Below are 22,033 nucleotides of genomic sequence, written 5' to 3'. Positions count from 1 at the left end.
CTGGAGTCGCAGATTTGTCTCTTGTGCAGAAGCAGCTGAGCCGAAAACAAAAGAATAATCATTTTGTAGACAAATGTCCTTGTTTGATCGGGATGAATGAGCATGATTTATCATTGATAGCGGGTTAAGTTTTTTTGTTTTTGGTCCCCGCTCTCTCTCTCACTATGCCAGGCTTTACAAAGATGAGTAAGGAGCAAACTACAGTAAATGTTTGATTTACCTTCACTGACAGGCTTTAGCCATCTGTGTGATTGAAGTCACATGACCATACCTTACTTGAGCTTTTGTTAGGTGGATGTCATTCGAGGATACATTTTGGAGAGCTGCACCATGAGTCTAATTTTAATCATGGTCATAAATCATTTTGGCTGCTACAATGAAATGAACCCAATCGTCTGTCATAGCTCCATTTCAAATGTACAGGTAGGTTCAGCGGCATCTCGAATCTTTAACCACCAGGAAGCAAACTTGAGGACAAACTTGTTAAGGCTTGATGAAGCTGCCTAAATAAAACGCGAGTGCACCCTGACTGATGTGTATAATGTCGAGAGAAGAAAGTACAGCAAATATTGGCGATCAAGAGCATCACGGTGAGGAGCTTGTGCCTCAAAAGGGACAACGTTCATTCATTGTCTTGACTTTTTGATTGCATTTTGTAATAGTATGTTTATTCATTTAGCCCTGGTTACATTTTATATTCTTGGCTATTTTATTCATCTATTATTAATTATTCTTATTCCAAGTTTCACATTGCTTTTAAAACTCCATAAAATGTTTGTTGAAAAGTAATGCAATAAAAATACAGCCGGTTTGCCTAATATAATAATGAATAATCGTGATTACGATATTGTTGAAAATAATTGATCATCATTTTGGCCTTAATCAATCAGCCCTAAAAAAAAAAAAAAATTCCCCTTCTTTTTCGTTCTTTAATTCTTTTTCTTTCTTTCTCAGGTCCACTGAGGCAGACATTTACCCACAATCCTCTGCAACAGACCCCGGCGCCATCCACAAATAAGGCCGCGAGCAAGACGAGACCGTGGAAGGACGTCATGGGATGAAGTGTTTAGTGTACATATTTATTGATAAATGTTGTCACAGTGTTTGAATTCTATTTGCATTAAAATGGAAAAGCACTTGACACAAATCCTTTCTCATCGTTTTATTATAAATAACTCCACCAACACTCAACGTTGAAGAGACAATAAAGAACAATGGTTGGAGTGATACACAATAATGGTGTCATCTCAAAGAAGCAGTTCATTGAAAAATAGATCTCTCAAGTCATGTGATATCACACATAAAAATCTTGACTAGAAAAACTTTCACCAGAAGAGGTGTGTGTGCGTTTGTGTTGGTGCGTGAGTATTCAGTCATCATGCTCAAGGTCCATTTCTGTTAGAACTGAGAAGCACACCTTCTGGATGAGTACCCCGGACTGAGCTGAAAAACATGGACACATACAGCAGCTGGGTTAGAAACACACTGAATTGTGAAAGGGTTTCTGTTGCGTTATGTTATGACTGGTTTTGGACATGGGTTGTATCTGCCATTTCTGTATGCTGATATTTGGGATATTTCATGTTTGTGGTAGTATTTGCTTACCAATGATGCGCCGTAACCACACTGGCCTCTTGTGGGCAGGAGTGTAGCAGCAGAGGAAGTAAACGGGCACACCAGACAGTGCGATGCCGATGCCAATCAATGAGTTGACGGTGTCACTGTATAGGGGCACCACCACCAGGAAGACGGTGAGGAGGCAGAAAATGATGGGATAGATGAGGCTGAGCTGCAAAGGAACGGCAGTTAGAGATGAGAAAGCCTTTGGGACAGCCTTCGAACTGTTTCCCACTTTCAACGGCCTTTTCCTATCCGGCTGCTTCCAGCGCAGGTACAGTTGTCCCAGAATGGAAAGGCCCACAAAGAACCAGTAGCTGAAGCTGTAGTAGTTGATGAGACGGAAGACGTCCTCCACACACAAGTAGATGAGAGCCATGATGCCCTGTAGACAGAAGAAGAGAAGCTGAAAATGCGTGAATGCAGCAATGAAGCCCAAAGGTGTGGTGGGAGGTGACGAACGTTGAAGAGCAGCGCCGGGATGGGCGTGTAGCGGTGCACATGGATCATACACAAGTAGTCCGGCAGGTGGCCCTCTCTGGAGCCCACGAAGAACAGCCTTCACAGACAACAGGGAATGTTGATCACAGGAATGGACGGTGAGATGTGTATTTGTACTCACCTGGAGGACGCCAGGATGGAAGCATTTAGTCCCCCGAAGCAGGACAGAGCCACCGCCAAGGGAATGGTCCAGTTCATCACGCCAAACACCTGGTCTGCGAACGTCTGTTGGTGGACACAGCCATGATGATGATGACCGAGGTCATTGTGCAGAGACGGAGATTATTCACTCACCACAGCGACAGCATCACTGTCCAAGATGGCGTTCATGGGCAGGATGGTGTAGTAGGCCACGTTAGTCAAAATGTAGATGATGGTCACGATGGGCATGGAAATGGCGATGGCCAGTGGCAGATTCCTGCAAGCCAGCAGCACAGATCCTTGGTCATTTAATGTCAGGGTTTTTCCTATGTATAAAAATCCGAGGCGGCCACCTCCAGCCTGACAGACTGATACCGCTCAAAACAGCGCTCCAGCAGCAACACATTTTTACTGCATATTCAGTATTGCGCCATTGTGTAGCCGCTATATCAACAGCAGTGCACCGAAAAGACCTGAAGCAACAACTACTGACGAAACAGCTGGTATCGGTATCGGTAGTCGCCCATAGCCAGGATGGTACCACCTCTGCCTCAATTTGAGCCAGGAAAAACTCTGAAGAGTTTTTGGCCCATCGTCTTATGAATGCGTACCAGTTTAGTTCATTTCATATCCCCTCTTGCGTTACACAAGGTTCTTGTCTGCAGCTTTTTCACTTTTATGTGGAAGGAACCCAGGTCTACCTTGTACCAAAGTCAAATCCACCATAATGATCCCTCTGCAAGAATTTTCCTCCAGCCATGTGACTTTTCTCTGCCTGGCTGTCAATCTTTTGGAACCACCTCTTGACAGACTCACCTCCGCAACATTAACATTTTTGAATCTCATCAACTGTTCTCTTCAACTTGTTTATATTCATATATTTCTACATGTACCTTTCCGGGTTCTTGATCTCCTCAGTGACAAAGTTGAGCGTGTCCCATCCCGAGTAGGAGAACAAAGCCGAGTAAAGAGCCAAAGCGATGTCTCCGGGATCCTGAGACGACCCATCGAAGAGGCCCTCAAAGTTCTGTGTGTGACCTACCGAAAGCACAAAAGCGCACAAAAACAGGCTTCATGACCACCATATTGATGATCAGTAAGCACGACTGAGCGTCATTCATCCACTAAGAACCTTGGACGATCTTGACCAGACCCGTGATGATAACCGCAATGAGTGCGATGACTTTGGCGTAGGTGAAGAAGTCCTGCACCCTGGTCCCCCATTTCACATAGGCACAGTTGACGAACGTTAGCAAACCTGCAGGGGCATAAAAATGATTTTTCAACATTGTGACAACACGTATGCACACCCTCAAATCCCTCAACAAGATCTATGCTTGCTGACGTTAGCTCTGCGCTTCCGTGTTGTAGGAAGCGGTGCTGCTGACCAGAGTAGAGCGCACAGGAAACAGCAGAGTGCAGAACTTGTATTCAACACCTTGTTGATCTCCCTTTCTCTCCCTGTCTTTGGCCACCCTCCAGAGAGACCAAAACACACTCGTGCCCACACAAGCCACCACAGGTCGGCACCAACACGATCATCTTCCAGGCTATTGACAGCTCCCGGATCAAAATAAGTTTGAACTCGGCAGGATGGAGGCTTAAAGACAACAAGCGGCACGCCAAGGTCGTCCGAGAGGAGCGACACAAGCCGAGGCGTGTTGCTAGAGAAAAGAAAGAAGACGCTCAGATTGCATTTCAGAGGACGGGAGACTCAACCCGGTCCCTCACATGCTGCTGGGAAGCTGCTCTATTAGTTTAACACTTTATTCTTCACACTTCTGATTACTTTAAGACATCGGAGGAATGGCGAAGTGAGCCAGATGGTTAAAAGGAAGTGAGTATCCGGAGAATGTCAACATTTCTACCAGCACACCAGGCTCCATCCACAAGCACTTCTTGAAATGGTTTAGTGTTGGATTAAAATGGCTGCTTCTAATCAATATGGCAGATTTCCTGTGTCCTTTTGGGACGTTTACCCCTTCCAGCCCATGATTATGTTGGGGTTCATTTAATTTAGCCCACACCTGAGAGGGGACCCCTTGAGCAGAAAAACAGTGGTCCCTCCTGTTGTTTACAGTTCCAAACGCACATTTTAAAGCTAAAGCTTCTTGGTAGACAAGACTGTTTTCCAGTTTTGGGTTTGAGCTGTTGGGGTCAGAGTCTCAGCTCAATAAGGACTTTAACTTGCAGCTATCACCTATTCTTATCAGTGTGTGTGTGTCAGGGATTGTGATAAAACGCTTTAAGGATGTGCGAGTGCTGCTTCTTGCCGAGTAATGGCATATGAAGGCTTATCTGTGAGACTTCTCCAAGTTCTGGCTTTTCATCCGGGCCCCGGGTTGTCTAGAACACCGGTTGCCCAAGCATTGGCACGTTTTTGCTTAGCGAGCATGTCACATGGGTGTTTCTTAATACTTTGCTAATTTGTTTCGCCTTGGAAATGTCAGCTGTACAACAAGGAAGAATTTCTTGCTGTTTCCATGGCAAAAAAAAAAGTAAAGAGCGTGACTTGTACCAGGAGTGTTAAACAGGAACATGAAGTCCCGAAGTAGACTTCCTTCTTCCAATGCGGTTTCACTTCTGTGTAACGGGGTCGACGGCGTTCTACTTACATATGCAAGCGGCTGCCAGCAGCCTGTTGGCCACGTACGGTGCTATGCAGGTGGGGAAGATTGGCTGCACCATGTAGTTGGAGAAGGTGATGGCGATGACGGCCTGGCTGGTAGGTTCAATGATGAGCAGCGATGTCCACAGGCGGATGAAGGCCAGGAAGCCCCCGAAAGCCTCCAGGATGTATGCGTAGGAGGCCCCTGATTTGGTGATGGTGGTCCCCAGCTCCGCGTAGCACAGCGCCCCGAAGACGGAGAAGATACCACCTATCGTCCACACCACCAGTGACAGACCATAGGAGGCGCTGTGGATGAGGACGCCCTTGGGCGACACGAAGATGCCCGAGCCGATCATGTTGCCCACGATCAGGCAAACCCCGTTGAGAAGGGAGATCTCCTTTTTCAGCTTCATGGACTCCTGGGATTCTTCGGTCTTGACAGACGGGGGGCGTCCATTGGAGGTGTCCTCTGTTTGAAGCGGACTAAAGGACATCCTGTCTGTCTCTGGCACTTTTTTAATCTGGCCGTCTGGTTAGGATCCGAACCCGCCCAAGCCGAATGGCTCCCTGAAATGTCTACGGCTATCTGAGATGGTCTCCTGCCATCTGTGGAGAAAAACCCAAGTTCACGTGAGGGGATGCTGTTACCGTGGAGACCGCAAACGGCTTTGTTTTTTGCTTAGGTTTCATCTGCAGACGGTGTTCTTTTCAGACCGCAAACACTTTTTACAGTGTCAGCATGCTGTCTACTCACATGTTTTCCAAAGTTCATTGTCAACAGCAGCAACAGGAACTACAAATGGAGCTTGATGACGAATCAGACTGTTCTTCACCCTGCTATTTAAAATATTGTTCTTGTTCTTAGTATTTCCAGTCCCTGAATGGATGAAGATTGCGAAAGTAAGCACAATGTTAAAACACTCCTCTTTACAATTAAATTGCACTCTTTTTCTCCACAAACATTCTTTCAACAATAAGAAATGAAGAGCTGAAAAGAGTCCTGGGAGAGGAGAAGGTGTCGTTATTGATGCATTGTTTGATGAGAAGCTGTTACCTTTACAGGAGTAGAAGAGGCGCAGCCTGAGACTTGGTCTTTGCATGTGATCAACCTAGTGCCACAGCCTCTCCGCATACGCGTGGGAGCAAGGTCCAAAGAAGGCGCTGATAAGCCCACATACTCAAGGTTAGATTCTCCCTTGGCTCTTTATCACAGAAACAAAGACTGATCAATTTCCATCTCCCATAGGATTCATGTGATACTTAAGGAGCAATGAAGTGTTTCTCGTCGAAAAATGCATTTCAGTTTCATTGCTGAGATTCAGTGAGAGTGATTAAATTATCCAGAAAACCTTTGAACGCTTACCTTGTCTAATGTCCTTGCAGATGGCTCAAAAAAGTGTAGTGTTGTTGCTATGTGTTGAGCTGTGGTGTCCTTTTCCTCTGCTGCTTCCTCTTTCCCGTGCACTTGAGCCTTTTTATGCACTCCTGCTATCTGCTGAGGAAAGGCATGTGGTGGGCTGAGGTGGGGGGTTGAGGAGTAGTCACAATTAACTGCCTTTGTGTTTCCAGAGTGACTTTAATGAGATTATAGCGCACATCAAACCTGACAAAATAATGGACCACCAGGGGTCCTGTCACACAATTATTACTGCCCTTCAGTTCAATACCAAGTCGTGTTCATCATCATCTTCACAAGAAAACAGTTCAAATCCACAGTTTGACTTTACATCAAAACAAATAGTTATGTGAGTGCATTGAATGAGTTTGCATATTCTGTATTAGGCTGGGTCAAAGTATGAGAGCATGTCACCCTCTTGTGGCCCGGCAAGGTAACTCTAAAACTGTAAAGAATTGTTTTTGTGTCCTCTTCCAATTGTGTTGTGATTTTGCAAATTCCTTCACTCACAACGTCCACCTTGGATGCATTCAAGTTGTGTGTTTTCATTGTGGATGATTGAGTGTGTCGCATTGATGAACGCGTATTGAAGTGACGGATCGTGTGACTGAGAAACACTTGATGGTGATCTCAGCTCCTTTGTTACACTCACTGCCCTGGACGTTCTTTCCCTTGGCGACCCGTTGCCATGTAGGCTGAAAACTGTGAGGATGAAAGGCAGCCATTTTGGGGACAGCTGGGCCAGGTCCGCCGTCCCTGTTGCCCCCCATCCCGCTCCTAGTCACTCTTGAGGAGTCCAGGGGTGGCTTGAGGGGGAGGGGGGTGGTATTGTGTGGGGATTAGAGCTTCCTGTGTGTCAGCTCATTACACGGGTGGGATGGAAGGGGGGTGCGAAGGACTCAAATGAAAGCGAAAATGAAAGAGGGTGTGCATGAAAAAGTATGGGGGGGGTAGGTGATGGCCTCTACAGCTGCACCCACAATCACACCCTCACAGGCTTTGATTATCCTTCTCACACACACGCACACACACAGGGGAACATATTAAAAAAAACACTGTGGGCAAGATAAAGCTGAATTAGATGCAGAGAAAGGAACAACCCACTCACCCACCTCCCCTTCCCAATCCATACACAGGCTCCCCAACATGGAACCCACACAAACCAATAAAACAACAAAAGAATGCTAAGAAAGACTGCTTTGGATATCACAGTATATGATAGCAATCCACAGATCCCATCAATGATGCCCTCTGGTGGCTGTTAGAAGTACAGTGGAAACAACCGCGTAATCTGATTGGCTTCTGAATGACATCATTGTTTGTATATAGCTAGCCGCGCGCTATGCTATTCTAGCTAATAACAGACAGGAAACAAAACGTGTCCGCTTTTCACATGACTATTGTTTAATTACTTTGGGAACATATTTATATATAAAAAGGCTGTAAAAATTTCAAACATTTGGTTGGACTGTCAAAAAGGGGGCAAGGGGTTAGTTGGTCAACAATCACGAGTAGCATTATCCTTTCGTAGGGAAACATTCACAGCTGTAGATGCTGGAGAGGAATATGCGTTCAGTAGCAGCGTCACAATTACACAGCGAAAAGAACAAAGCAAAGAAGAACATGAAAGTAAGGCGTAGGCAGTCATCGTACTTGCACGTCTGGCCATATAAGAGTCATACGGCTGCGTTTGGTGTGCACTTGAATCAAATATTGAATGGGATGTGGTGTCTGTTGTGTTGGCAATAAGGCCTCGCTGTGCTCTTTGAAATACAACAAAATCCGCCTAAAGAGAGTCACTACAACACAAAGTACATCTATCACCTGTATGAGATGAAGGGACTAGAAAAAAAGGCAATTGGCCTGCCAAGAGTACGTACTACACACTATCTTATGTTGTCATGTCCATACGTTCAGCAGGCAGCCTCATCACAATGGAGCTTTGCTTCTGCATCTGGATCGCCTTCCTTGTTTTCCTCCTTGGAGCTTGAATCCTCAGCAGCATCACTCTTGTTGCTCTGAGCCTTGGAGGAGGCCGCCAAAGCTACAGGGTGAGTTTTCATGTGACCCTGCGGATGAGAAGCAGTCCAGCATTAAAGTGTGTCATTCTATTAAATTTCCCAATGACAAAGTTGTACCTTCAGGCCACTGCGACTGGCGTACAGCTTTCCGCACTGGGAGCAGCTGTAGGGTTTGTCCGGGCGGGGATGTTGGGAGCGTTGTCCTGACACAGTGACTGGAGTCTCCGGGCTTTCTGAACTCTCTTTCTCTGGTTCTGCTGCAGCAGGAGGTGGCACCGTGAACGAGTTGTCTCTCTCGCTGTCCATCTTGCATGTTTCTGACGGGGTGCTAACGTCAGCTGCCGAGCTGCCATTTACTGGACTCACTGGAGGGCTGTGCACACGTAAAGGATTTCCAGCCGCTGAGCATTTGTAGCCATCGTTGTTGCCAATCTCGCTGGTCTCGTCGAGCTTTGACATGCACAAGGAGACACAGCCGTCATCACCGTTCACTGTGGCAGAAACGGCACCAACAGAGGGGGCTTTCCCAGGACTTGCCATGTCAGCGATCACCTCCTTTTGGAAGTCATTCAAGGGGCTATCGTTATCAAGGTTGTTGTCGCTCAAATCTGGTGGGTCTTCAGGTCCTGCCAAGTTGGGATTTTGGGTCTGAGGTGGGCTAATACTGGGTGCGGAACCTTCAGATTCCTCCATCTTGACATCACAATTTGTGACTATCTTTGCAGTGGCATTTTTCGAGGTTGTAGTTGTCAGAGCTAGTGGAACGAGCTGTTGAGCTTGCGATGGTGAGCTACCAGAGTTGTTCTCCGCATCATCAACAAAGGCTGCGTTCTCCATTTCTACACCATCTTCTGTTTGCATTGCATCTTCATTTGGCGGTATTTGCCCTCCGAGGTGTAGGCGGATGTGGTGCTGAAGCACTAAGGCATTGGTGAACTTGCGTGGGCACAGCGGACAGGAGTTTAGGGCCCGGGAGTTGGCCGGTCGGGCTCGATGAGTGGCCAGGTGGGCCCTGAGGCTACCCTTTGTGGAGAAGGAGCGACCACAGAGCTTACAAGGGAAGGGGCGCTCTCCCAGGTGAGTGGCCTGGTGTAAGCGCAGGGCTCGAGCGCAGCTGAGGACCCGCAGGCACACCCCGCACTGATTGGCCACCTGAGCAGCAGGAAGAGGTGAAGTTGTGGAGACAGTAGTGGTCAAGTTGGTGCCTGGGACTCCTTGACTGGCATTAGGACCAAGCCCAAGGGTGGCTAACATTTCCCTGTGATAGACACTGGAGGTGGTAGTCAGGTCGTGACCATTATTGTTGGTGTCAGCCAGGGTGAGTGAGGGGGCAGAGGAAGATGAAGCTCCTTCTTGCGGCTGCTTCTCAAGCTTCTGTACCAGACGCTGCAGCTTGGAGGTGTCTGAGGTCTGAGCCAAAGTGGTTGTGGAGGAGGAGGGAGAAGAGGTGGATGGTTTCGGGAACGGTGGGAAAGGGAAGGGGAGCTGATGTACCGAAGTGAGGTGGGAGGCGGACGGGTGCCCTGTGGATCGCAGGAGGGCCAAGTGGTGTGGAGAGGCACCTCCAGGGAAGAGAATCTTGGGGAGATGAGCTACTTGGGAGTAGGAGGCAGGTGTGTGGAGGGCTGAGTGAGGAGGAGTGTTTTCATCAAAGCGCTGCTGCTTCACACCTTTAAACTGACTTGCCAGTGTGGAAGAGGACAAGGATGATGTGGAAGGAGGCGGTACGGACACCGATGCACCAGCAACTGCTGAGGCCCTGTTCAACTGTAGCAGAGAATGGGCTGTTGACAGCAGCGCCATGTCCACGGAGGGCGGCAGAGGTAGAGAGGAAGGAGAAGGCCGTGGGGATGTGCTGGACAGGAATCCTAGAGCCATATTCTCCGTCAAGCTGGAGGGAACACTTCCTTTCACTCCGTGAAAGGACTCATCGTCGTCAGCCCGGCGCTTCCTCCTCCTCTGGACGGCGCTGGAGGACGAGGCGCTCGGAGTCTGCTCCGAGAGCGCAGGGGGCAGCAGCGAGAGGGAAAGCTCTGGGTTCTGCTCCCGGTGGCGCAGGAAATGAGCTTTGAGATTTCCTCGTGTGGTGAACCGGCTCAAGCACACAGGACACTGGTATGGTCTCTCGCCTGTGTGTGACCTCAGATGGATCTGTAGTGAGGAGTCACTGCTCAGGACCTTGCCGCAAAAGCGGCACATGTGCTGCGGTCGTACAGACGCTGAGGCGGACCCTAGAGAAGAGGACGCATACGGGAGATCTTGGGAATGATTGCTGGCGGAGAAGCTCACAACGTTGCCGTGAGCAAATAAAGTGGTGTTGGATGAAGAGCGTGGCGGCAGCCCCAAAGACAACGACAGTGGGTGAAGGGAGGTGACGGACGGGCTCGACACGGCGGATGATATGGATGACGGCGTTCTGCTCCCGTTGACCTGTAGAGCGCCTTGTTTGGATTGAGGTGGCTGGGCAAAGAGGGATGACGGAAGGCCAGTTAACACCGACGCCGCAGTTGTGGTGACCGACGTGGCATTTGTAGGGTGCGGCGGCGAGGAGGATGTTGGTTTCTTTTGGCTCTCGGCACCGCTGACCCGTGGGTTGGCATCTTGCCCCAGGACGACACCTCCCAGCTTCAAAACGTGCCTGCAAATTTCCTCGGTGATCTGCATCTGGTGGATTTGCCTCTGTTGCAAAACCCGAAGCTCCTCCAGCAGTACTGAGAGGGTGGGCGGCACCTGAAGAACTTGGCGGCCGGGCAAGTTGGAGGACTGGTGCTGTGGTGGGCTGTCACTGCCGCATTGAGTGGGAAGGCACTGGGAGGATGATGAGGAGGTCGTGGTGGTGGCAGAAACACCCATCATTGGCGAAGCCATGGTTGAATGCGACAGGGCCTGGCAGCCAGAGGTTTGACCCAAAGGGGGAGGCGAGTGCGTCTGCGAAGACAGCGACGGGTGAGGAAAGTCCGGAGAGAGGGAGGAGTGAGTGTTTGGCAGGGAGGTAGCGAAGGTCGCGATGTGGTTGGGCCAGTGGGGTGGGGGAGAGCTCTCGTTGGGCAAGGAGGGCGCGTGGAGCCCACCGGGGGACGGGCGAGGGGCCAAAGGGGGCTGGCAGTCTTGGACTGAGCTTGGGGATGAGGACGAAGAGGACCCCGATGAGGTGACTTCGGACCCGAGAGAGGTGGATGGCGACTTCATGCACAGGAGATCATCTGGAAGGAAAGAAAATGAAAACCTGGAAAAGCGAAACATACCAGGACACTTGTCTTTTGGTTAAAATCTGTGACATTTTTATCCAAATATTCTTTGTGTGTGCCCATTTTCTCTGGCATAGAAACAGACTCACTCGATTTTGTGTGTCGCCATCGTCATTTATTTTGGCCCAGTCCCTCCCAACCACAAGAAACAAGAATTGTGTTTGTTGACTCAGGATTTTGTGACCCTATTGGGTCCACGTTACAAACAATATGCTTTTACCCGTACTACATAAGTGCTTAGTACTTTTTCGTGAGCAGTTTTAAACTTATTATTAGTTTTAACCTCTCTGTCTCTTTTTAGTTGAAAGTCACCTAAAGGATTAGCTAACATCTTCCAATGAAACACCAGTGAACAATCAAGTAGGAACGTGTGTGTGTTGTCTCAAAGTCCTCAAACGCACACAAAAAAAAGCTCCCAGTCCACCTTGTTGTCAAGGCAACACATTTCCCAGGACAATGGGCATCACCAAGACAACCCCTAACCCCTCTTAAACCGCACCCCCCGACCCCCCCACCCCACTCTGTCCCTGTCTTTCATCTCTCCATTCACCCTTCCCCCCTTACGTCACAGAGGAGGTCAAGGGTCAGGCCAGGCTGAGGGTCCTGGCACTGTCCGCACATTCTGATTGGTCAACTCATCTGACCTCTGCTGCTCAGGGGTCAAATTCTTTCAGAATCTTGAGCGCAGAGTGAGGAAAAAAACGGTGTGTGTGTGTTGCTGTCGCAACAATGGAGAGAATAACTTAACTATTCCCTCCTGCAGAGATTAAGGGATAAAAAAAATGTAAGTCTTTTGCATTCAAAAGTCCAACATATGTGCGTAAAGTTTTTAATTAACGCTCAGTAGAGCAGTGCTTCTCAAACTGTGGGCCCTGCTGTATGATTTGAAAAGGCCAATTAATACACCCTACCTCTTATGATTGGGATGTATCATTACATACGGTAAATCTCCCGAAATTAAGAAAGCTTTCTCCCCCCCAACACAAAAACTGTGATGGATTTTTTATTTTTTTTTAATAAAGGCGTGTTCCAAATTGTAAGATGCAGTTTTATGAGAATAAAGTAGTATTTTTACAATTCACTTGTTAAAATATGACTCTGTTCCTTTATTCAATTTTATTTTAATCTAATATTAAGACTATATATGTTCTTGTAAGGATTAAGACATTTTTCAAACAAATTTTATTTCCATAACATTATGACAGTGTTCTCTCAAAATATTTAAATTTGTAACATTTTTTTATAAACTTTATTTTTCCTCAAAAAGAAACCTTTTCACACGCCCACATTGTAGTTTTATTTAATTGCCAGCAATCCTATGAGGACTTCCTTTGAAAAATGTCCCCCTATAGACACAAAAAGTTTGAGCTCCCCTGCAGTAGGAAAGCCGGAGAAAGGGAGCAAGGGGGCGCCATTGAAAGATCAGCACAATAGAAAGAAAGGTGCGAGTAGATTTACCCCCCACCCACTCACCCAAGCGCCCACAACACACCGTCAAAGAGCTTCAGCAGCCTGTTGCGTAGGGGCCACCAATGAACAGGGCCCCAAAGCAGCAAAATCTAAATATCAAGAACACATTTCGAGTGACGCGCGCTTTTAGATTTCTTACCGTGTGCGAGCACCCTCGGGCCCCCCGGATCGGCGTTGACGAGATGTTGGGGTCTCTTCTGTTTCCGGCGTGACATGATTCACGACGAGCCAGGAGGGGGTGGCGGAGGAGGAGGGTGGCTGTTGCCAATGGCTTGGCGACGCTCCACAAATGCATCCACCGCAAGAAATTCCAAAAGTTCCTGCGAGTTTGTCTTGAAAGAATCCGCTGGAAAGGAAAGAAAAGGAGAGGAGAGAGGAGCTCTTGCAGGTCGTCATAAGAGGCTGCAGTGTGTGTATGTGTGTGTGGCTTATCCAAAGTCTCCTCTCCCCCCTCACCCAAAAAAAAAAAAAAAAACTTGTCCAATTTGCGCCCCTCCTCTCCCACGGCTTGCCCCGCTGCATGCACATGCAGAGAACACACATAGATACACGCACGTAAGTGCACACAAACACACACAACCACTCCTTGTTCTGCCGTATTTGCATTTCAATGGCGTGGAACTCGCAGCCTCCCTTCTCTTCCCTTCTCTTGTCTCTCCACGTACGGCGTCATTTGTCTCGCTTTTGCTCGTTCGCCAAATGGAGGCACCAACAACTACAACAGGTGCTCCACAAAGTGCGCTTTTTTTTTTTTTTTTTTTTTTGCCGCGAGTCAAAATGCCTAAAGTGAAATAGAGTTCCAAATGCAGCCACAGTGCGCGTGCGCACGCGCGCACAAACGAATGCATTTGAACTCGAAGCGAATAGATGCAAGATGTGTGACAATGATGTGCAGGACACACTTGAGTGAGCCCCCCCCCCCCGCGCTTACTATATGAAACCCAGGCCGGATCCCGTCGTGCACTGCACAATGCGCCCCTTTCACCCCTTGTCACCTCCCGTATACCGTGCGTAGATTTGGATAAAAGGAGTAGAAGGAGACTCGGGACATGTTGAACCTGTGCGACGAAATACGTTGACTTCGGCTAGCAAGACGCCAAAAATCAAAGTGACATTAAGGAAAGAACATTTTATATCATGTCTGCTGATGTTGGTTGAGGCTGCCTAGTGTAAACGGTAATATTAAGGATTTATTTAGGATTTGTAGCGTCACTTTCATGTCATTAGCGCGCTACTGCCAACTTTGTAGCTGGCAGGACGATGACAATGAGTTCGGTTTTATTTTAATTGAACCTAAAAGTGAGTCCATTAGGGATAGACCGATAATCAAACTGGTTGATTATCGGAGCCGATATGGGGCATTTTGACGAATATCGGTATCGGCCTTTTAAATAAATAAATGAATAAATCTGATGGCCGATAAAAAGTACATCTAAAACCATTTTAATCTCAGGGAACTATTTCTTTAAATTTTCAGTTAACTAGAGATGCTAGAGCTTGGCTGGGCGCTAGTATTTCTAAATTTTGGGGAAAAATATTTACTCTAACAAACAATAGTGAGCTAAATGGTATTTACTTGTCTAAGTTCCCATTTAACTTTTTAAGATGTCCTGATAGCCTTGGGAGTTCTCTGAATATGTTAGAAATGTAAATGGATGTCTGTTGTCTAAGATAAATTTAAAAAAAAACTAAAAAACTTAATTTTGACAAGTCAGTAAAATAATTCAATAAACATGCTTTAAAACATTACAAGTAAGTCAAGATAGACATTTAGATTTTTTTTTTTTTAAATTGACACCAATATCCTTTTTCCCAAAAATGAATATCGGTGCCAGATATCGGTTATCGGCCTCCTTGACTACTACTAATCAGAATTTGTAACGGCCATGAAAAAAAAAAAAACATTCACTGTTGTGAAGTTTGTCCATTCAGGAACAAGTTGTGCAAAATGTACTGCGACATCGAACACTTGTGCATTGAAAAGTTTAAAAACGTGGTTCACCTATTAGGTTATGTGCGGTTCAGGTTCATCCTGAAATTTCGCCCCAACGCTCAAGAAGCATCAGCGTTCATTTTCCCAAATTGATGTTTACGAAGTGTAGGGAAAAGTAAAGCCCCCAGTAGTGGGCGACCACTCTGATGATGTTTACATTGTGGCGCAAAATGTACATTTTCACATGATGCGAATCTGCTTATTTCATGTGGGACTTCTGCATGTCGCCCACGCAGGGACGCTCACTCACAAAAGGCTTACTGACTTGTTGTCATTGCAACAAATGTGGGCGAACTTTTGACAGTTTTCGTATGAAATAATTCACAAATAGCTGAAGACTGAGAATGTATTTGATCCACAAACAGTTCAATGGCACATTCAACTTTATTTTGCAACCAGTCAATGGCTTGACAACATTGAAGTCATACGCTCGAATAAATATGAAGAAAGTAGCGTGGGCATTATGTACAAAACAACACACGAAACTAGTCCGCTCACTTTGGCCCTCATTCACTCTGAGGCTTGTAGCTGACGGAGACCACGTTGAGACTCTGAGCGTTTTGTGTCTTGCCGTTGACGATCAGGAACAAAGGAGAGTCCACGCGGATGCTCATAAAGTCAAACGACTGAGGGAGAAAAAAAGCAAAATAGAGATGTCAGCCACGCGGGAGCGGTCCACGACGAAGCCACTTGACTCACCGTGTCTTTGTGCGTGATGCTGTGTCGTTTGACCCTTGGCTCAGGCACCACCACCGTGTCTCCGATCAGGACCCCCCAGCTGTCGGCTGTGTTATACACCATCACCACCACGCACGTCTCCTCATTGTCCACCATGCCGAACGTGCTGAAAGAGCAAGGACGGCGTGTCCATCCATGACGGTGACGAGGAGAGACGAGAAGGTCCTACTTACAAGGCCATGCGACCCCGAGGCGCCAGACTGAACACCACCTTCCCCAAGGCGGCCACGCCGCCGTTGACGCCGTGCACCAGCGAGGACGACGGCCGCGGCTCCAGGCTGCCCGAGCGGCCCGTCCACGAGCGGAACTCGGGAGAGGAGCACGGGCCCAGAGACGACGTGGTCAGGTTGGACATCATGCTCCGTAAACGGCGCGCCTTCACCTTCCCCTACGAACATGAAAAATTGCAAAAACTACATACGGGGCCACACTAATGATTCCTGGCTTTGGTGCTTTTGTTCCCTCGGATCCATAAAATCTGCCAAGCTCTGTGTGCGGTATCTGAGAACATGCTCACCTTTTTCTGGCAGAGTTCTGTGACGTTGTTGAGGTACTCCATCAGCTGCTTTTCCTTCTCTGCAGGCTCTTGCCAGCCGGGGTCCAGCGAGGCGGCGCGGCTGTAGCCCGCCAGCGCCGACCCAAACATTTCCTCGTATTGGAACAGGGTGGCTCGGTTAAAGTGCAGCTCTGGGTAACAAGCGGCGGCTCGGTCCACTCTTTCCTGGAAAAGCAGGCGCAACGCTTGAGTATTGACGTATTCGTTTTTTGATTTTGTGTGTGTTTACTCACAGATTGTGCGTAGGCACTTAGCGCCTGTGTGGACAATTGCGCCCTCTGTCCACAAGAGAAGAAAAGCGATACATAGGCGTTGCCTAGAATATCTGCAAAGATAAGTATTAGTTAGCAAGTGAGAGACTGAAACTGTCTCAATCTGACTCACACCAGGATGTCCCGTCGGCAACGTCCAGTTCGACAGCTTGCCGGGCCATGTCCACACTCTCCAGAACCTGCTTGCCGTGCGCGTCGCTGTCTGCCGCCGGGAGCTGCCTCAGCACCATGGACATGTTCCGCAGAGACACTTTATTCTTATTCTAAAATGGAGGAGCGCAAAAGGTGAGTAAAGACGCGCCTCCCCGTCCTGCAGTTTGGTCGTGCACCTGCTGCAAGGCTCCTGTGAAGCAGTTCTTGGCAGCCATCAGGTCCCCCTTTTTCCAGTACTGCTCTCCCAGAGTGTTCCAGCCCTCCACCAAGCCGGGCTGCAGCTTCACAGCGCGGGAAAGGCATTCCTCTGCGGCAGCGTTGAAATCTGGGGCTACGTTGAGGCACCTGCCCTTCTGCAGCAGGAACTCCGCTTTGTGTTTGTAGCATTCTGGAGGAGGTGCATGTTATGCACAAGGTATTACGCTGCACGCAGACATGGAAAGCGGCGCACTCACTACTTTACCTTCTTTCTCCTGCAGCTTTTTCAGCACCTTTTCCAACTCGAGTGCGACGTCCTGTTGTTTATGGGCTGCCGCCTCCACGCTGTGAGTCTCAAAGTAACAATCTCTGTAATTGTACAATTTATCCACCAGCTCCTGGAACAGCAAAAGTAGGAAATAAAGACCATTACACTGAAATGCATGACATTTGTGTCCATGTACAGGGCTTAGTGTCACATTCAAAGAAATGCAGCATCAAGTCTATATTAGCCATTTCTCAAAAGATCATTTTCAAGCACTCTTTTGAGCCTTCTCAATGTTAACTGCTCTCTCCCTCTCACACACGCACAGGCACACGCGTTGTTGTGATGCCGTTCAGGACGCGAAGATAACTGCGAGGAAGGTGGGCATAAAAGAAGAAAATGTCAACGAGTGCTTTATCACCAGTTTAAAAACGCAAAAGAATTAATTGCCTTTATAGATTGGAGTTCGCTGCTCTCGTGTTCCTCCGCCATGTTCTGCCTCAGTCTGCTAAAAATCAATTGTTTAAAAAAAAAAAAAAAAAAAGAAAGAAAGAAACGTCACGACATGAGCATGAAAGGAAATACTCTGCACTTCGGACGAGAGTGGAAACGACTCATTTCCTCGTAAAAGAAAAATGAATGTGTAAATATTGTCACGGCTTTAAAAATAAGGATTTTTAGTTCGGCTGTAGCGGAAGTGAGGCTGGTTTGGTCCGGTCGCCAAATGCTTCCGACGAGCAATATCGTCAACAATTAATCTGCAAGTTAAAATAGCTTGGACGGATGATAGGGGGATTCCAGATTTTCGAATAGCAGACTCTATCTAGTTATACTTGAAATATATGTAAATATTTTACGATTGCGAATTGGCTAATTAATGAAAACTATACTGATTAATATGCCACTCGGACACTTTTCAATTGTGCACCACACTCTGCGGCTATCTGCTGCATTTACGCACCGTCCCTCCACAGGCGCGATATGTTTGTGGCTTTTTAAACCAACGTTACGGCTATTGCTGCAGTGTTTATTCGCGTAGCCATGTCGGACACATGGAGCAACATCCAGGCGCACAAGAAGCAGCTGGACTCCCTGCGGGAAAGGCTCCAGCGGCGGCGGAAGGAGCCGACGTCACACGCGACACAACTGGCCACTGGTAAAGTGTTAAATTTGTGCCACAATTACGCTCGCTTAATGAGGAATATTGTGTACAAAAGCACGTTTTGTGCGTAACAAAAAAAATGCGGGTGCAAAACCGTGCATTTTGCAAGAACTCTGAATGACATATTGTCTAAAATGTTGCAGAACTTGCATTTTTAACTTATCGGAATAAAAAATGAATTAGCACGCACTAGTCTTCGGTATCCGAGGTTGAATTTTTTTCTCCGTTTTAAACTGTCATCATCGAGCCGGTGAGCACGAAAACTTGGGTGCCCTCCATCATCCGCGATGCAGGAAAGCCGCGAGGAGCTGCTTCACCCGGCGACACAGCAACATTTCACTATACTTAAATTCAGCTGACAAAGTAAGAAGCGGCGGAGATACAGACATCAACGCAGGAGGAAGTCTGATTGGATATCAGCCAGGCAGTCAATAAGAATTCGCTTTACTGTCACACTACTGATCGATTGACAGGAGACAAGTGCGCAAGCATCTGCGCCTGCGTGAGCATCAACTTTTAAAACTGTGGCGACCAAACAAAACAAGCCGTTGTTGTAATTTTGAATAGAAACTTGAATGCTAAAAGTTTCTGCCTAATTGCACAGCTTAAGGCTTGCAGGCATTGTTTAAAAGGCTTTAAGCCTGAAGTGACAAAACGTGCACTTTGTGCCATGTATGTTTAACTGCTTTCATTGAATTCGTAGACAAAAAAACACCATTGCAAAAGCTCCAGCTAGTTCAACAAAAGACGGAAAGAGTAAATGCGATTATAAAAATCTGATCATTTTTTCAATCCTAACCCACACTTATTGTGGTACATTGTATCATGTGTGATGTATCACAAGTGTAGTGGAGAGAGAAGCAGCAACAGGAAGCATATTATGCTATTATTGTTATATGCTTAGCATATAACACCGTTTTGAGCGTGCTTGTGGAGAACAACTGTAAAATACAAACCTTTCCTCACTATCATTCAGAGTTCAATACATTCATTGATGACTTTCTCGTGTGCCAGAGGTCAGCGCAAGCGCAGACGTTTCCGCATCTAGGAGCGACAGCCCGGCTCCGTCGGCCGCGTCGGCTCCGTGCGGCACGCGGGAGGACGCTGCGAAACCGCCGGACCCTGAATTGGAGAAGAGGATGCTGGCGTATTTGTCTGATCTGAGTCTCTCTCTGCCCAAAGACTCCCTCGCTATCACCAAAGAAATGAATGGCGTGAGTTGAGTAGAATGTCATGAATGTGGAATGTGGATGTCGCCTTCGTTACTTTGGTCTCGTTCACAGTCTGAGTCTGAGACGACCGTCGCTCACGGATGCATCCAGAGTCTTTTGCTCAAGTTCTCCGCTCAGGAGCTCATCGAAGTCCGGCAGTCGGCGTTGTCCTCGTCTTGTACGACGGTGGTCGTAGCGGTGGACCATACCAAACTATGGGCCATGATCGGGTCCGGCGCCGGCGCCCCTCGGGCGGGAGTCAAGAGAAAAGCCGAGGAGCAGTCCCAGCGCACGAGAAGTCCGGGCTTCTCGCCCTCGTTGCAGGGCTCCGCTTCTCCGCCGCGCCCCGCCGCCCCCGCCGCCGCCTCCGTTTTGCTGGCGCCGTCTTGGCAGACGGCGGGGCTGCTCGTTGCATCGGGGAGCGGCGCCGACAAGAAAGGCAGGAGCAGTAAAAGCCAGTCCTCCCATTTGGATATGGAGATTGAAAGCCTGCTCAACCAGCAGTCCACAAAAGAGCAGCAGAGCAAGAAGGTCAGCGGGATAGTTACAGACGTGTATTTATATGGCAGAAGTAAATAAAAGAGTGAAAAATATATTCTCAAGTAAATACAGATACAATACAGGAACAAATTAGTTGCCATTTCCGGTGACTCATAATGTGTCATTGCTTTTTTTTTTTAAATAAAAAATAAAAAATTGCAGGTGAGCCGAGAAATCCTGGAGCTGCTCAATGCCAGCACCGCCAAAGAACAATCTATCGTGGAGAAGTTCCGTTCTCGGGGCCGCGCTCAGGTCCAGGAGTTTTGCGACCACGGCACCAAGGAGGAGTGCGTGCGCTCGGCGGACACGCCTCAACCGTGCACCAAGCTCCACTTCCGGTCCGTCCATCTATCTGTCACTCAGGTTGATTCTGACAATGCAGATTTTGAATTGACTCGTCTCCGTTGGTTCCCAGCCGCATCATCAACAATCACACGGACGAGAACCTCGGCGACTGCTCCTTCCTCAACACGTGTTTCCACATGGACACCTGCAAGTACGTCCACTACGAGATCGACAGTCCCCCCGAAGCCGAGGGGGGCCCGGCGGGGGCCCAGCCGGGGGCCGCCGAACCCGGCCTGCACGACGGGGACGCCGACAGCAACGTGGGCAAACTCTTCCCCGCGCAGGTGAGGACGAATGTGGCGCCGACGGGCGCGCACCTGAACGCTGACGTTGCGCTTTGGGGCGACAGTGGATCTGCTGCGACATCCGCTACTTGGATGTCTCCATCCTGGGCAAGTTTGCCGTGGTGATGGCCGACCCGCCCTGGGACATCCACATGGAGCTGCCCTACGGCACGCTGACGGACGACGAGATGAGGAAACTCAACATTCCCGTCCTGCAGGATGACGGCTTCCTCTTCCTCTGGGTCACCGGCAGGTAACAGTCAGCCTTTCTACTAATGCTTAAAAAAATGGGACACCCCCCCCCCCCCCCCCCCCCACCCTTTTTTTTTTTAAGATGCACTAACATTACTGCATCTACAAAATGGGGACAACACTTTTTCATGCTCGTGCATCGGAAAAAAATGATATACTGCATTAAAAAAGGGGTATCCCTTTCAAATTTTACACCCTCAAAATATGATGTTAATTTAAAAAAAAAAGTTTTTTCTTCCAGGGCGATGGAGTTGGGGAGGGAGTGTCTTAGTCTTTGGGGGTAAGTGTCGCCGTCGCCGTGACAACTTCCTTGGCTTCACACAACATGTGATTGACATCCTGGTGTGTCAGCTATGAGAGTATCGATGAAATCATCTGGGTGAAGACCAACCAGCTTCAGAGAATCATCCGCACAGGAAGAACGGGACATTGGCTGAACCACGGGAAGGAGCATTGCCTGGTACGTTGTCGTCTGGCGTCGGTCTCGGCGACCGCATACATGTTTTAAACGCGTTAGTGTCCAGGTGGGCGTGAAAGGAAACCCTCAGGGATTCAACAGAGGTTTGGATTGCGATGTCATCGTTGCGGAGGTAATACGGTGACACCCCCACCCGCGCCCGTCTGAGAATGCAGCCCCATAATCGTGTTCCCTCCCACTCAGGTCCGTTCCACCAGTCACAAACCGGACGAGATCTACGGAATGATCGAGAGACTCTCGCCAGGAACCAGGAAAATCGAGCTGTTCGGTCGACCGCACAACGTTCAGCCCAACTGGTATGTGGCTCTTTTCCAACGTGTCGGGCGCGCCGTGTGAACCCGCCCGTGTTACGCTGTTTTTCACTCCTCCCCAGGGTGACGCTTGGGAACCAGCTAGATGGGATTCACCTTCTGGATCCAGAGGTGGTGGCCCGCTTCAAGGAACGTTACCCGGATGGCGTCATCTCCAAACCCAAGAACATGCAGACGCCACATAGTTGATCCGCGGCGCTTTATCACGCGGTTTTAGTTCTGATTACATATAGTAATGTGATGAATGAATAAAAATAGATTTTACTAGTA

At 48.2% G+C, this 22,033-nt stretch overlaps 5 protein-coding genes and 1 long non-coding RNA gene across 13 annotated transcripts in view; 3 read left to right on the top strand and 3 right to left on the bottom strand.

The window, feature by feature from the left end:
* oxa1l (OXA1L mitochondrial inner membrane protein) overlaps positions 1–1,147 on the top strand; it is a 22,612-nt gene extending 21,465 nt beyond the window's left edge. The window contains exon 11 of one of the 3 annotated variants that reach the window (XM_077501435.1): positions 955–1,147. In XM_077501435.1, the coding sequence (XP_077357561.1) occupies positions 955–1,061 (107 nt within the window). In that variant the 3' untranslated portion in view covers positions 1,062–1,147. Of the gene's footprint in view, positions 1–423; positions 929–954 lie in introns of those variants that run through there. The other 2 variants (XM_077501436.1, XM_077501434.1) reach the window with 2 other exon arrangements.
* slc7a7 (solute carrier family 7 member 7) lies at positions 1,148–6,603 on the bottom strand. Of its 3 annotated transcripts, none has more exons than XM_077501431.1 (12): positions 6,234–6,603; positions 5,925–6,072; positions 5,625–5,747; positions 4,875–5,476; positions 3,392–3,517; positions 3,153–3,297; positions 2,413–2,536; positions 2,240–2,343; positions 2,080–2,176; positions 1,853–2,002; positions 1,606–1,789; positions 1,148–1,443 (listed from the first exon to the last, which is right to left on the bottom strand). In XM_077501431.1, the coding sequence occupies exons 4-12, from the start codon at positions 5,362–5,364 to the stop codon at positions 1,370–1,372; spliced, it is 1,494 nt and encodes a 497-aa protein (XP_077357557.1). In that variant the 5' UTR covers positions 5,365–5,476; positions 5,625–5,747; positions 5,925–6,072; positions 6,234–6,603; the 3' UTR covers positions 1,148–1,369. The 3 variants fall into 3 exon arrangements, with proteins under 3 accessions (XP_077357557.1, XP_077357559.1, XP_077357558.1); XM_077501433.1 differs by having other exon boundaries at positions 5,925–6,031; XM_077501432.1 differs by having other exon boundaries at positions 5,625–6,031.
* LOC144004304 (uncharacterized) lies at positions 4,703–17,375 on the top strand. 2 transcript variants are annotated; one of them, XR_013279296.1, is made up of 4 exons: positions 4,703–6,053; positions 16,682–16,849; positions 16,952–17,132; positions 17,197–17,375. It is a non-coding gene; the product is annotated as an uncharacterized LOC144004304 (long non-coding RNA). The 2 variants fall into 2 exon arrangements; XR_013279295.1 differs by lacking the exon at positions 4,703–6,053 and adding an exon at positions 8,332–14,181.
* On the bottom strand, positions 7,367–13,465 carry LOC144004297 (uncharacterized). 2 transcript variants are annotated; one of them, XM_077501427.1, is made up of 3 exons: positions 13,145–13,465; positions 8,405–11,513; positions 7,367–8,335 (listed from the first exon to the last, which is right to left on the bottom strand). In XM_077501427.1, exons 1-3 carry the CDS (start codon positions 13,399–13,401, stop codon positions 8,180–8,182), a joined length of 3,522 nt encoding a protein of 1,173 aa, XP_077357553.1. In that variant the 5' UTR covers positions 13,402–13,465; the 3' UTR covers positions 7,367–8,179. The 2 variants fall into 2 exon arrangements, with proteins under 2 accessions (XP_077357553.1, XP_077357554.1); XM_077501428.1 differs by having other exon boundaries at positions 7,368–8,335; positions 8,405–11,490; positions 13,145–13,366.
* ttc5 (tetratricopeptide repeat domain 5) lies at positions 15,364–17,902 on the bottom strand. The gene is made up of 9 exons (XM_077501438.1): positions 17,631–17,902; positions 17,181–17,313; positions 16,894–17,105; positions 16,677–16,827; positions 16,526–16,617; positions 16,254–16,457; positions 15,910–16,124; positions 15,698–15,842; positions 15,364–15,624 (listed from the first exon to the last, which is right to left on the bottom strand). The coding sequence occupies exons 1-9, from the start codon at positions 17,670–17,672 to the stop codon at positions 15,505–15,507; spliced, it is 1,314 nt and encodes a 437-aa protein (XP_077357564.1). The 5' UTR covers positions 17,673–17,902; the 3' UTR covers positions 15,364–15,504.
* Positions 17,500–22,033, top strand: mettl3 (methyltransferase like 3). 2 transcript variants are annotated; one of them, XM_077501430.1, is made up of 11 exons: positions 17,500–17,560; positions 19,357–19,556; positions 19,626–20,084; positions 20,256–20,431; positions 20,509–20,722; positions 20,788–20,975; positions 21,216–21,254; positions 21,326–21,434; positions 21,499–21,564; positions 21,636–21,748; positions 21,826–22,033. In XM_077501430.1, the coding sequence occupies exons 2-11, from the start codon at positions 19,482–19,484 to the stop codon at positions 21,950–21,952; spliced, it is 1,566 nt and encodes a 521-aa protein (XP_077357556.1). In that variant the 5' UTR covers positions 17,500–17,560; positions 19,357–19,481; the 3' UTR covers positions 21,953–22,033. The 2 variants fall into 2 exon arrangements, with proteins under 2 accessions (XP_077357556.1, XP_077357555.1); XM_077501429.1 differs by lacking the exon at positions 17,500–17,560 and adding an exon at positions 17,684–18,336.

This window comes from Festucalex cinctus, chromosome 16, assembly GCF_051991245.1.
Source record: "Festucalex cinctus isolate MCC-2025b chromosome 16, RoL_Fcin_1.0, whole genome shotgun sequence".
Lineage (NCBI taxonomy): Eukaryota > Metazoa > Chordata > Actinopteri > Syngnathiformes > Syngnathidae > Festucalex > Festucalex cinctus.
This window is presented reverse-complemented; position numbering and strand designations above follow the sequence as displayed.

Coding starts and splice junctions, on each gene's coding strand:
- LOC144004297 (XM_077501427.1), bottom strand. CDS start 13,401: ATGACGACCTGCAAGAGCTCCTCTCTCCTCTCCTTTTCTTTCCTTTCC. Junction 11,514..13,144: donor CCCGAGGGTGCTCGCACACG/GTAAGAAATCTA, acceptor TCGCTTTTCCAG/GTTTTCATTTTCTTTCCTTC. Junction 8,336..8,404: donor CCAGTCGCAGTGGCCTGAAG/GTACAACTTTGT, acceptor TCTCATCCGCAG/GGTCACATGAAAACTCACCC.
- mettl3 (XM_077501429.1), top strand. CDS start 18,222: ATGTCGGACACATGGAGCAACATCCAGGCGCACAAGAAGCAGCTGGAC. Junction 18,337..19,356: donor CGCGACACAACTGGCCACTG/GTAAAGTGTTAA, acceptor CTCGTGTGCCAG/AGGTCAGCGCAAGCGCAGAC. Junction 20,723..20,787: donor GCAAACTCTTCCCCGCGCAG/GTGAGGACGAAT, acceptor TTGGGGCGACAG/TGGATCTGCTGCGACATCCG.
- ttc5 (XM_077501438.1), bottom strand. CDS start 17,672: ATGGCGGAGGAACACGAGAGCAGCGAACTCCAATCTATAAAG. Junction 16,618..16,676: donor TGCCGACGGGACATCCTGGT/GTGAGTCAGATT, acceptor TTATCTTTGCAG/ATATTCTAGGCAACGCCTAT. Junction 15,625..15,697: donor GCATCACGCACAAAGACACG/GTGAGTCAAGTG, acceptor TTTCTCCCTCAG/TCGTTTGACTTTATGAGCAT.
- slc7a7 (XM_077501431.1), bottom strand. CDS start 5,364: ATGTCCTTTAGTCCGCTTCAAACAGAGGACACCTCCAATGGACGCCCC. Junction 3,518..4,874: donor GCTGGCAGCCGCTTGCATAT/GTAAGTAGAACG, acceptor ATGCCCCTGCAG/GTTTGCTAACGTTCGTCAAC. Junction 1,444..1,605: donor GTGGTTACGGCGCATCATTG/GTAAGCAAATAC, acceptor CATGTTTTTCAG/CTCAGTCCGGGGTACTCATC.